The sequence below is a fragment of the Trachemys scripta genome, chromosome 3 (assembly GCF_013100865.1).
Source record: "Trachemys scripta elegans isolate TJP31775 chromosome 3, CAS_Tse_1.0, whole genome shotgun sequence".
Classification (NCBI taxonomy): domain Eukaryota; kingdom Metazoa; phylum Chordata; order Testudines; family Emydidae; genus Trachemys; species Trachemys scripta.
The window spans coordinates 45,729,194-45,742,159 of record NC_048300.1 but is presented as its reverse complement, the minus strand read 5'-3'; the positions used below and the strand labels follow the sequence as shown (position 1 = coordinate 45,742,159).

The 12,966-nt window shown below is 41.4% G+C and overlaps 1 protein-coding gene across 1 annotated transcript in view; it reads left to right on the top strand.

Moving 5' to 3' along the window:
- The window catches only part of GPATCH2 (G-patch domain containing 2), a 185,862-nt gene that overhangs the window by 127,080 nt on the left and 45,816 nt on the right, over positions 1 to 12,966 (top strand). Inside the window, exon 5 of the mRNA XM_034764484.1 lies at positions 7,638 to 7,702. Coding sequence (XP_034620375.1) covers positions 7,638 to 7,702 — 65 coding nt within the window. The remainder of the gene's footprint in view (positions 1 to 7,637; positions 7,703 to 12,966) is intronic.

The window sequence follows — 12,966 nt, the reverse complement described above, 5'->3', positions numbered from 1 at the left end:
GCTCGCATAAGACTGTAGATGAAGCAGGAATAGAAAAACTGAGTTTCACCTGCCTTAACCATGAGAAAATCCTTTCTCTCCTTGCAGTCCCCTGCCTTGTTTATTGAACACCTTCCGAATTCTGCGACAAATGAGGCAGGGATCCTACAGACAACATCATTCATTAAGCAACCCTGATTCACTCCCTGCACATTCTCCATCCTGTGCACTGAATGGAGCAGGGGTTCTGTGGAAAAAATTTCTATGCCATCATATCATTAAAGACTCTATCAAAAGGCATATGCACAAATAGGGCCAAATTAAAGTTGCACAGGAAACCTTAAATCTGGCATTTCCTAACTTTTGAGTGCTTAGATTTTAGTATTCTCAATGTAATTTCCTAGTTTCTTAACCTGAGAAACTGAAATGCCGTTCTGTGGAACCATGTTGACTCCCAAATATGTCATTAGCAAGAATAAAATATTTATATGCACAGCACAGATTTCTACCACATGAGTTGATGGAGTAATTGGTAGAGGTAGTAGGTAGTTATTCTCTGTGTGGACCAACACATACTTTACCCAATGGGTTTCACAGTTAAACAGCAGAAGAGGTAGGACTCAAGAATCTTTGGTTCAATTCTAGATTCTGGAGGGGAGTGAACTCTAGTAATTTCAGGACTCCCTCCCTCCCTCCCCCAGACCTTTCTCTGTCCCTCTTGTTCATTGCTGCTATCCCTGTCCCCTTCATTCCTTTCCCCTCCCCATCCCTTCTCAAAGAAACTTCTGTCCCACTTAACTGCCTATCCCTTTTCTCCCCCATTCCTTCCCTCATTACATTCAAATTAAGCAGCTGTCTCCTCCTCTTGCAGTCTGCCTGAGTGCCAATAGGGAGAGTATTGAGAGCACAGCAGAGACATTCTCCTGGCTCTATTCCTGTGCCCAGTGACAGAGCAGCCCCTTGCAACTAGGAGGAGGAATTGCTGGGAAAGTTGTGCTCAGCTTTGAACTGGAGTGTGCTCAGTGTAGATAGAATCGTCAGGAAACGTAATGAACAGCCTCTAACAAACTATTACTGATTTTAAAACACTGCCATATTTGTTTGCATGGAGACAGCAAAAGACAATTCTGTGATCCAAAGATACGGGCCTATTTTCATCATTCGCAGAGCAATCTATTTTTCCTTAACCTTATTTTTGGAAATAGCTGCACTGTTGAAAATTAAAGAGAAAAAAGTCTGAGGCAGATACCCAGTATGGAAAATTTCAGCATAATGGTTTGACAAAGTTATAAGCAACTGAAAACAGTTGGAAATGAAAGTGTTAAGCAACCTTAACTATTGGCCCTGCCTCCAGCACTTCCTATAACATAGTGCTTTTTATCCATAAGTCTTAAAACGGTTTATAATGGTGGTGAAGTAACATTATGCTTATTGTAAAGATAAGACTTGTCCAGGGTTATACACCTAATTAGTGACAGGCCTGGGAATAGAACCAGGTCTTCTGATTCACAGTCCTGCACCTTATCAAATAGTAGTGTATATCTATGCAATTATTTTGGAGCTATAACGATAACTCTGCAATCTCTCTATATAATCCAGTCTAGTGCAACTAAGAGTGTTGCATCTAAAATACAGTACTGAAATTAGGGTGCGTTCATTTGTTGGATGCCCAACTTCAAGCACCTTTAAAAAGTCTGATTTTTCCAGAATGGTGCTCATCATTCTCTGGAAATCAGATTTTAAGGTACCCCAAGTTGAGCTCTCTCAAACTGTGGCGCTCAAAATCATGTCAAATTTGAAACTCTTGGTCACCAAAGCTCTGATACAGTAACTCCTCACTTAAAATTGTAGTTATGTTCCTGAAAAATGTGGACTTTATGCGAAATGTTAAACTAATCCAATTTCCCCATAAAAATTAATGTAAACGGGGGGGTTAGGTTCCAGGGAAATTTTTTTTGCCAAACAAAAGACGTTATATACTTATACAGTATAAGTTTTAAACAGTTGTAAACAAACAGTTTAATATTGTACACAGCAATGAATGATTGTGAAGCTTGGTTGAGGTGGAGGAGTCAGAGGGTGGAATATTTTCCAGGGAATGCCTTGCTGCTAAATGATGAACTAGCACTCGGCTGAGTCCTCAAGGGTTAATACACTGTTGTTAATGTAGCCAAACACTCGACAAGGCAGCATGGACTGACGCAGGAGAGAGGAAACACAATAGATGCAGGGCAATAGCTCAAACACTTCCCTGCAAAAACTGAACATGATGATGAGCCCACGCTATCCAGCTGGAGCACACCACTACCTCCTCCTGACAGCACATGCACGGCTGCACAGGTGCTGGCTTTCCAAAGTGCTGGGGGGGGGAGAGGGTGTGTGCATGAGTGAGAGAGAGAGAGAGGTGCATTGCCCCTTTAAGTACGCTGACCCCACTTCAAGTATGTTGCCCTTTTAAGCAGATCAGCCAGTTCAGACAGGAAGCAACAGCTTCCAGCAAGCTCCCTCCGTTCTGTCCCTGAGCCCTGTTCCCCCTCCTCTGCTTTGTGGAGAGGAGTTACAGAGTGGGTGGGGGGGCAGGAGCTGGGGGACATCCTGATATCAGCACCCCTCTCTCCATCTCCCCTGCAAGCAGGAAGCTCCCGGGAGCAGCTCCAAGGCAGAGGCAGTGCAGGAGCAGCACGACAGTGTAGGGAGGAACAGCTGAATGGTTCTGGGCAGCTGACAAGCCACATACCTTACAGGGAATTTAGGGGAGCTGATGGGGAGGGGGGGGGCTGCAGCCTCCCTGGTTCTAATCACCACAAGGAGGGGCTGCTCTTCCAGAGAATCCTGGAAGCAGTGGACAAAGCAGGCAGCTGCCAAACGATGTTATAAGGGAGCATTGCGCAACTTTAAACGAGCTTGTTCCCTTATAGATGAGCAACGTTACAACGAAACAACCAGGACAACGTTAAGTGAGGAGTTACTGTATATACACATACTTCTCATATGGGATCATAACAGTAAAATATTAATTTCCACAATCATATGATAAAATTAATGTCTAGGCTCGTTATTCTGACTGCATTATGTCACATACCCCTTTAGAATGCCCCACTGACTCCCTTTTTTCCATCACATCTAACACAAACTTTCAGTCCTTACCTTCATGGCCTACTATAATACCTTTTCCTATTCTTCTTGTATTGCCTCCTTCTGTCCTAACAGTGATGCCACACTCGATGCCCTGCCTATCTTTGTCCCACATGTATATTTATGCCTTTTTTTCATTTCTGTTCTTTTGTGTGGCGTGCCCTTCCTATTTTAGTTTTCCAAAACTATTATTTTCCATTTGGCTCCAATTAAACTTCCCCTGAAATCTCATTTCCTCCATGATGTCTGCAATAAGAACAGTTTAATAACTTCTGTATTTTTAAACATTAAAAAACCCACTAATGTCCACATCACATAAACTGAGTAATTTCATATTCATATTCTGCCAACCCTTGTCATCCTTCTTCCCATCCAATCCTGCCACTTCACTCCTTGCATCTGAAATTTAGACTGCTCAGTCTTTGAGGCAAGCACAAATCATTCTGTGTCTTCTGTGAAGCACCCCACACACATTTGGATATTAATATACTGTAGGCCATATTCTCTAAAGTGGTGCAGGTGTAGTCTGGCACAAAAGCCATGCAACTCAGTGCAATACTTGTCCTACAGCATTACAGAGCCATTGTGAGGGGGTCTCATGCCTCTCCCTGTTGCTGTAGCAGAAGAAGAAAGGAAGAGTGTCCAGGATACCCCTAGACGTTACTGATCTTCAGATATGGTTTCAGCCCCTTGGAGCTATTTGCAGCTGGTATATATTACAGAAGCCCATAGGCTATGTGTAGATGGGTTGGCATGCATTAGGACCAAGCAAATGCAAAGATGAGTTGTAGAGTGCAAAGAGCTGTATTTCACTGTTACACTCACGTCATCACCTGTGCTCTGTGCAGTTTATTTCATTGCATTTATTTTGCACTTTTAACATCCTGAGTTGTACTCTGCCGTCTAATTCATCGCTTCTGATTACTTGTGCTTTATAGAACTACATCAGACATTCATATATCTAATCAGCTTTTAAAAAGCTGCCATTCTTAACTGGGGGCGGGGGGGATACTTAGAAATGTTTTCCTCTGTCATCGCAATTATGGTTATCTAAATTCCAGGACGATCAACGTTCAGTCCTGGGCTCGTGACATGTTTAAGTTCCTTTATCTCCTGGGCCATCAAGACACTGACCAAATGCCGTAACCCATTTGAAACTGGTTATTCTTTTATAACTCTGGTAGATCATGAGAGATCAGGCTTTTAAAAAAATTCTATATAAATATGATTTTAAAGTAAAATATTAAGTCATTGTGTTGCTGTCTTTTTCTCTCCTTCCACCTTACAGGTGGACTCCTACTGCCCAGCAATTTGTTTTTACCCATGGAAGGGTACAGCAAATGGTATTAACACATTTTATTAAAGCTCCTAACATTTCTAAAAATAGACTTTTCTGTAAAGTGTGGCAAAAATTGCATACATAATACTATTTGTTGGTTATAAAATGTAGTTGTAATTTCTTCAATATGCTGTTAACTCATACAGGAGTTAAATGGTCATTCCAAACTTAGGTCCCTAAAATATTTGTACTACCAAGACTGTGTGTGTCAATGTTTGAAAGGTATATTTATGCTTACTACTATTGGCCCTGGAGATGGTCACTATTAATTTTACTATCTTCTTGTATTTCCTTCTGAGCATTGGGAATTCAGCACATAGAACCAGCTGTAGACAACTCCCACAATCTCTTCTAATGGACAGAGGAGCTAACCAGTTGACCAAGTATTCATCTTGCTCATAGTGTCCTTCCAACTGACTCCTTCCTAGAGTGAGATATAGAAGGCAATTGGCTTCTTTATTGGAAGACTCAGAAGACATCCATGTCTGATATTTTTAATATCACCTTAGACTGTTGCCCTCTATCAGTGTGTTGTTTCTCATGAAGGAAGGCAGTGTTGCAAATCTAAATTTAATATATAGTTATACGTTATAAGAATCAGTATAGCATACATATCCATATAAGTGTGTGTATTGTACATTTAATTTTATAAATCCTCTGTGGCTATTTAGTAACTGAAGTTACCTTTGATATGTAGGAGAAACCTGATCAATATACTTTCTGATGAATTGTAACTAGATTGAGAGCACTTTTATATTCAGTATAAATTAGTTACAAATCATATTTCTTTATGTAAAGATACTGTTTTATACCTGACAATTTATCACATGGATTTTCTTGAAATTTTCACGCTTATTAAATTTTGGATTATGTATTTCAAGCGAGTTGGAGAGTTAAACATTTTTCCATAAGTATGGCTGCAGGTAAACAACCAATTTTAGTCCAGAAAATAGCTTCTGCTTCTGTCAACATGTTGTTTATTTTCTCCCTGAGATAAAAAGTTCAGTTTTCTGATATTTGTACCAAGATAAAGTCAGTAAACAAGATTAATATAGTGTGGAAAAGGTTGTCAGCAACCCTGGCAAAGGAAATAAGTTGCCTGTACACAGAACATACTGTAAACTGAATAAAAGTGTCAGGTCCACCATGAGATAATGTGATCATGAACCTCTAACAAAGCATGACATAGGCACAGTCGGCTTTTCTTATACCCACAGTGTAGAAAATGGATTACTATATTCCAGGGATACCCACTGGAATAGCATGAAAACCTCATTTTGAGATTAATGCAGGATGTATCTCTCTAGAGCTGAGCCACATGTTTACCGATGGTGTGCAAGTAACAGTTCGGTTACTAATGTTGTAACTTCCCGATTACATATACATTTAAAATGTTTTAGATCATCAGCATTTCAAAGTCCATATTTGACAAATAATGTGTCTTGCTCAAATTATAAGATAAAATGTAACATTAGAGGGGAAGTTTGTTTGAAAGCATTGATTGCAATTTCATTGTTACTAAGTGAATAAGCAAGACTGCTTTCACTCCATTAAATCTGACTAAATTAATATCAAATATTGGTGTCTGGAACTGCCTATTCTATATGCTGGTTGCAGGCAAGATTTCTTTGAGGCAGCAAGTTATAATGTTGCTACGTCTGCTGCTGTCAGAGTTTTAGGTGTGGTTGCATTTGAGTAATTACTGACCAGTAAAACAGGTGTCCTTTTCAAGTTCTATTTGTTTGAGAGATTCTGCCCATTATAATGAAATTTCCAAGTTTACAGATAGGGAATTTCTGTGGAACTTGGCAAATATTTTGAATCTGTGGAGCTTTCTAAAGGCATCTGTGGTATTATATGAACATTTTCCAGACTTGACCCTTAAGATGCTTTGGTTCTTCTTCTGCATAAAAATATGTAAAAGTAGAGGAAACTTGCTTTTATAAAATATTCAGTGATTTGTTGTCTTTGAAAATGCAATATATCATCCTCCTGATGAGTGATGAACTGTCAAATGTGGATAAACAGAGGATCCATAGGTAAAAAACAACCCAAACCCCAATGGTCCCAGACAATATGTGCATATCAGCTGTTTATTTGTGTGGTTTCCAGGTCTGCTTTCAGTACTGGCAGCATAGCTGATTTTTGTTGTCCTGACTTTGGTCATCTAGTGATTGTAAGACTTTATCCGCTGGAGACTTTAATGTATGTAATTGTAAGAGGACTTGTTGCTCCAAACAGCAGTAACTTTCGCACTTACTTTCTGCATGTGTGCAACTTCAGCAGGTGATTCCTAACACCCCCTAACTCCACTTCCTGTGTGTATGCATAGCAGCTATAACAAGCAAATTGTGCTGCAGAAGAGCAGGAGGCTGCTCTGCTGTAGTATTGCATAACGCCACTAAGCCATATTTTCCATATACACACCCTTTTCAAAGCCTATTTGTGCCGTATGAGGGGAGTATATAAGGTAAATACATAACTAGTCTTAAAAATCCTCATATTTCTTTTTGATTGCAGTTGAGATTAAAGAAGGAACAACTGAATATGACATCAATGTAGTGATATACCATTTTATATGTACATTTTACTTAACTTTTATTTTCATTAGCATTTGCTCTGGGTTGCAGACTAAGACCTGGGTTTTCAAAGTAGTCTAAGGCAGTAAGAGCCATTTTAAAATCCCAGCCTAGCGTCACAACTTTGTGTTTTTCTACATTTCTTAAAAACACAATACATTCTGGGTGGGTTTTTCAAAAGCACCTAAATCCCATTGTCAAAGGCATTTAGACCCCTAAAGATGCAGATAGGTATCTTTTGAAATTTTCAAAAGCATCTAAGAGATTAGGCACCTAATCTCTATTAACATCCCACCAGGCACCTATTTGCATCATTAGACATGTAGACACATTTGAAAATCTGGCCATAAGGCTGCTAAACTTCTCAATTACTTTTAAAAACTGGGATTAGACTCCTAAATCATTTACATACTTATGAAAATACTACTTGAGTTATCAACTGAAAGTATCACTAATTCTTTTTACAGTGTTTAGTGTGTCTGTTTCTACCTCGGTAGGTAGTATATACTCTTCCAATGGAAAAATACAAAGTACATGTAATACAGCCCAAGAACTCATAGCATTTTTATTTTATTTTATTTTTTCCCATTTTTTTCCCCTCTTAGATTACCAGTGCAAGCCCAGGCAACAAGAAAATGGTTCACTTGTCCCAAGATTCTCATCACAATGAGTGAGTACCAATGGTGGGGGGTTGTCACTGTTTTTATTATTATTTGTATTACAGTAGCATCTGAGGCCCAAAGCCATATTGTGCTACACACTGTACAAACATGGAATAAAAGAGGGCCCTGGGCCCAGTTATAGGATATATCCTAAGGATATTACAACCCTTTTAGCTTACTGTGGGTTTTTAATTAAAATGTGGAGTTCAGTGCTGCTTTGAATGTGTTTTTATTAAGTTTTTTTTATGCAGATACTTAAATTATATTTGAAATATTATAAATGTTCACAGATATGCTAAGTAATAAATATAAAAGATTGTGTAAAGACATTTGAAGTAGTTTTCTTCAAAGAAGAATAACAAGAAGTTCAGAAATGTCAAACTACATTTCATAAGGAAAATACAATATCTAACACTTTTAAATTTGATATCCTGTGAGAAAACTGGTTCTCATATAAGTTCCACGAACCAAAACCCTGAATTGATTATTTGAGTACATTCTGACTGTGACGTTGCACTCCATATGCTTTATGCAAAAGGTCTCTTATAAGGTATCATTACAAAGCTTATAATCTACTTACTGTGTTCGTCCTATTTGTTTGCATGTATTATTTCTGTGTCTGAAGTTAAGAGAATAAGATATAAACTTGTATTACTGATGTAAACATATTAAATGGAAGCCATTAAGGGTGCTTCAGAATCAGTGAACTGTAAACGGCTCTGTTTACTTGCAAACCTTCCTGTGTGCCTGTGGGCCAGCCCAGGAAGAATGGAGGCTGGGATTTCACAGGACATGTGACCATGTCACCTGATGATGAAATCCATCTTAAACCTGGTACTTTTCCATTTAGAAGAAGGGGTGGGGACCAGAGAGACAAAAGATTCCTGCCTTGCCCCAAAGCTATAAAATGGGGTGGAGCAGGACAAAGGGGCGGCCAGTCATGAGAAAACCCCTAGTTCCACCTGAGATGTCTGCTGGAACTAACAAGGACTGTACCAGGGGAAAGGATTGGGCCCAGACTAGGAAGGAGGATAGTCTGTGAAAGAAGTTTATTGGAACATCTCTGAGTGTGAGATTTACCTGTAATCAGTTTTTTAATGTATTAGGCTTAGACTTGCGTGTTTTGTTTTATTTTGCTTTGTGACTTACTTTGTTCTGTCTGTTATTACTTGAAGTCACTTAAATACTACTTTTTATACTTAATAAAATCACTTTTGTTTATTAATGAACCCAGAGGAAGTGATTAATATCTGGGGGAGCAAACAGCTGTGCATATCTCTCTATCAGTGTTATAGAGGGTGGACAATTTATGAGTTTACCCTGTATAAGCTTTATACAAAGTAAAATGGATTTATTTGGGGTTGGATCCCACTGGGAGCAGGGTGTCTGGGTGCTGGAGGCAAATAACCTGCTGAGCTGTTTTCAGTTAAGTCTGCAGCTTTGGGGGAGTAGACTGGACTCTGGGTCTGTATTGCAGCAGGCTAGCTTGTCTGGCTCAACAAGGCAGGGTTTTGGAGTCCCAAGCTGGCAGGGAAAACGGGCTCTGAGGTAATCTCACCATGTCAGGTGACAATCCCAAGGGGATCTGTGTGACCGAACCTGTCACACTGACATCACTGGGTGCCATTAGATATTCCAATATATCACTAGCATAGACCAGTGGTTGTATTCAGATGATATTATTAGTAGAAATGTTTTTCTGATGTTTTTTGAGTAGTTTGCAATAATGAAAGACATTATTTTCTTCTTTTTTCAAACAGGGAATCCAAAAAACTAGGTTTACCAAAAAGCTCACCAAAAAAAACCACAACCATAAAAGGCAGTACATAGTTATTAGTGATTAACCTAAAATTAAGAAAATGAATAGGAATACCTTCTTATAATCTACCTTACATTAATTTTATTTTTAAAAGGCATCGTTGGAATTAATTTCCCAGCCAAAATTATAATCTGTGACTGTTAGTGTGATGTAAATACCCCACCACCTTCTTTGAATGATGGTCCCTATTTGTATTCCACTGTGGGTTTACGCATACTCACCATGTGCCCAGAGATGGAGAGTTTGAAAGTAGTGTCCATTGGCCCACATATGCACCGTGGCTCATCTTGTGCCTCCAACTCAGGGGATAAAGAATAAGGTGGTCTGACTGCCTCTCCAGTTCCTTCTCACCGCCACATGGTCTGGGTCGGAACCTTAAGTGTCCGCAGTTTCGGCTTCTTTCTACAAAATAAGAATTATCTAGTTTGTAAATAGTTCAATAGTTTTAATAGTTTAGCATCAGATTAGTCTCCCGGGGGACACCTCCCTCCCCTGTACCACATTCGAGTAGTGGACTATGCCCAGGACTCTGGGCTTCAAACTTTGTGCTTCTTGCCCACGATCCTTCTTGGTCAGTGTCGATCACAGGCACTGCCTGTACTACCTTGGGAAAGCTCACATCACAGCGAGGTGCAGTTTCTGCCAATCGTTCCCCAGTTGCACCTGAGAAAAGTGGGAATTTCGTCTCTGAAAATACCTCATGGAGAAGGCCATGAGGCCCCTATTGGATCCAGGCCAGGGAACATCCCTTGTACATTGGCCTGATTCAGCAAGGAATGCGCCTCCTGCTGCAAGTCCAACTCTTTTATGGGAGAATCTACCCCCACAGGCTTCTCATGAGTATGAAAGTAAGTCTTCCTCAAAGTCCATGTCAAAAAAGTTGGACTCAGCTGTAAGCAAGCCTACCAGCTCGGCCTATGAGGACTTAGGATGTACTAAGTCTCAGGGACGAGAAAGAGACTAAGTCTCATGACAAGAACACCCATAAGCATTGGGCTCCATCGGTTTGGACTGTTTTCTGGCAGTACCGTCGTCCCCAGCTCCTTCTAAACCCTGGGATTTGTCGGCACCGATGAAGTCTGATAACTGCCAACTTCAGATACCACCTTCCTCATAGGTTCTGACCACCTGGACAAGCAGAACCCCTGTCACACTGGAAGATCTGAATCTGTTGCTGCTTCACAGGACTTTTTTGCTCTCCCAGATCCGGAATCCCCTACTCCATCAGTTCCCTCCGTTTCGAGGAGATAATATCACCTCCAAGGTAATTGACTGCTGGAAGGAGCTTATCACCCGTCCTATACACAGAATACATCTCCCCTCCAACAGAATCAGTGATACCGCTACTGGAACCAGAATCAGCCTTCTCCTCATCAGGAGATTCTGAGCCATCTGATAAACCATTCTTCTTTTACCCTACATATCCTTCACCACCCAAAAGACCCACACAGGTTTGGGACCAACCTCTGCCTCATCTAACTAGGAGCCGCTGGTACCTTATGCAATAACCACCTATCGACCCTTCCTACTGGCCATATTGGGGACCTTGGGATCAGTACCCCTCTGCAGAGTTGATCCAATTTGCCAGGGAGTTACCCTTGCCTCCCCTCCAAGGGGACGCGCAGATCTGTCCCCAGATCCAACAGTTCCACCGGAACCAGCAAGATTGCCATCATCATCCCCAGACGACAAAGTGAATTCTATGTCCCTTCCTCCCTTTCCTCCTACCCCACTCCCAGCGATGACTTTAAGCCAGACCTGCACAACTTGTAAAGCGGTGAGGGCCATATTACTCCAAAGAAAACAGTTGAGGGCTGAACCCCTCCCCCCCAGCGCCGCCAAAACACCACCACCCCCAGCCACCCCCGAAACACAACACCGCTCCCTCTCTCACACACACACACACACACACACACACACACACACACACACACACACATCGGTTCATTGAGGGTCAAATCCCAACGAGTCTTTATAGACCCCAGGGGCCAGCCGTGCCCAGGGGCTGCTCCCCAGACCAGGTTTCCCCCCCCCCCCCCTGAATTCCCCAAGCCATCATTCCATGAACTTCATGGTGACAGTTCCGGCCAAGATACTGTCTTCCCTGCTGTGGTGGACAAATTCTCATCGAGTATGGGTATCCCTTTTCTCCCTTCCTCTCTGAACAGGACCATTATTATGGATGCATCCCTCTTAGGTTGGGGAGCTCCCATGAACAGCCACACAGCACAAGGAACCTGGATGTCTTGAGAGGCCATGATGCACATCAATATTCTGGAGTTGCAAGAAGTACAGAAGGCATGCAGGTCCTTCTTCCATGCTCACCATGTCCTTATAATGTCAGATAACATTACGACGATCTTTGATATCAACAAGCAGGGAAGGCGCAAGATTCCCCTTCCTCTGCACAGAAGTAGTCAGTCTCTGGAATTGGTGTATCAGCAATCAAATCAACCTATCTGCAACCTACCTTCCAATGAAGCAAAATGTGCTTACAGATTCCCTCAGAAGGTCATTAAATAGTTGAACAAGAGTGGGAGCTCCCTAACTCAGTAGTGCACAATATTTTTAATATATGGGGAACCCCAACAAGGGATCGTTTGCTTCTCAAGCAAACAGGAAATGCACCACATATTGCTCCAGAGGAGAACTAGGTCACCACTCTCAGGGTGTTGCTCTGCTTCTTACTTGGTCTTATCAGTTCAACTGTGCCTTCCCTCCGCTACTGCTCCTGCAATATGAGTTCTGTGCAACATGAGTATTGTGCAAAATCTGGCAGGACAAAGCAAGATTCATCCTGATTGCCCCCTTCTGGCCAGACATTTCTGATTTCCTAACCTCCTATGCATGTCATCACGACCACCAATCATCCTTCTAACGTTCCCCAAGCTCCTGACCCAGTGGAATGGCAAGATCAGGCACCCCGATCCACATCCACTCCACTTCTCAGGGCTTGGTATTTGGGTGGGCATCATCCTTAGAACATTCATGCTCCAAAGTTGTATGAGACATTCTCTCTAATAGTAGAAAGGACTCTATTAGAAAATGTTACCTAGCTAAATGGAAGTGCTTCTCTTTTTGGGCACAACAAGGAGGTGTTCTCCAAGAGATTACAGATATTCCTCTCATCTTGGACTATATCCTATTTCTGAAAACACCCGGTTTGTCTATCAGCTCCTTGCGAGTCCACTTCATGGCGATCAGCCCATACCATCTACGTTCTCACAGCTACTCTGTCTTCACACATCCACTGATCAACAGATTCTGTAAAGGCCTAATAAGAACCTTCCCACCTACTCACATGCGTAACCCCACAGTGAAATACAGATAGGGACCATATATCACAAAGAACCTCCAGTTACAGATAAGTAACCTCCTCTTAGTGTTTGGGTAAACACAACAGTTCCTGATAGTTATGCTAGCAAGAAAGGGGTTTTTTACCTCTAAATATGG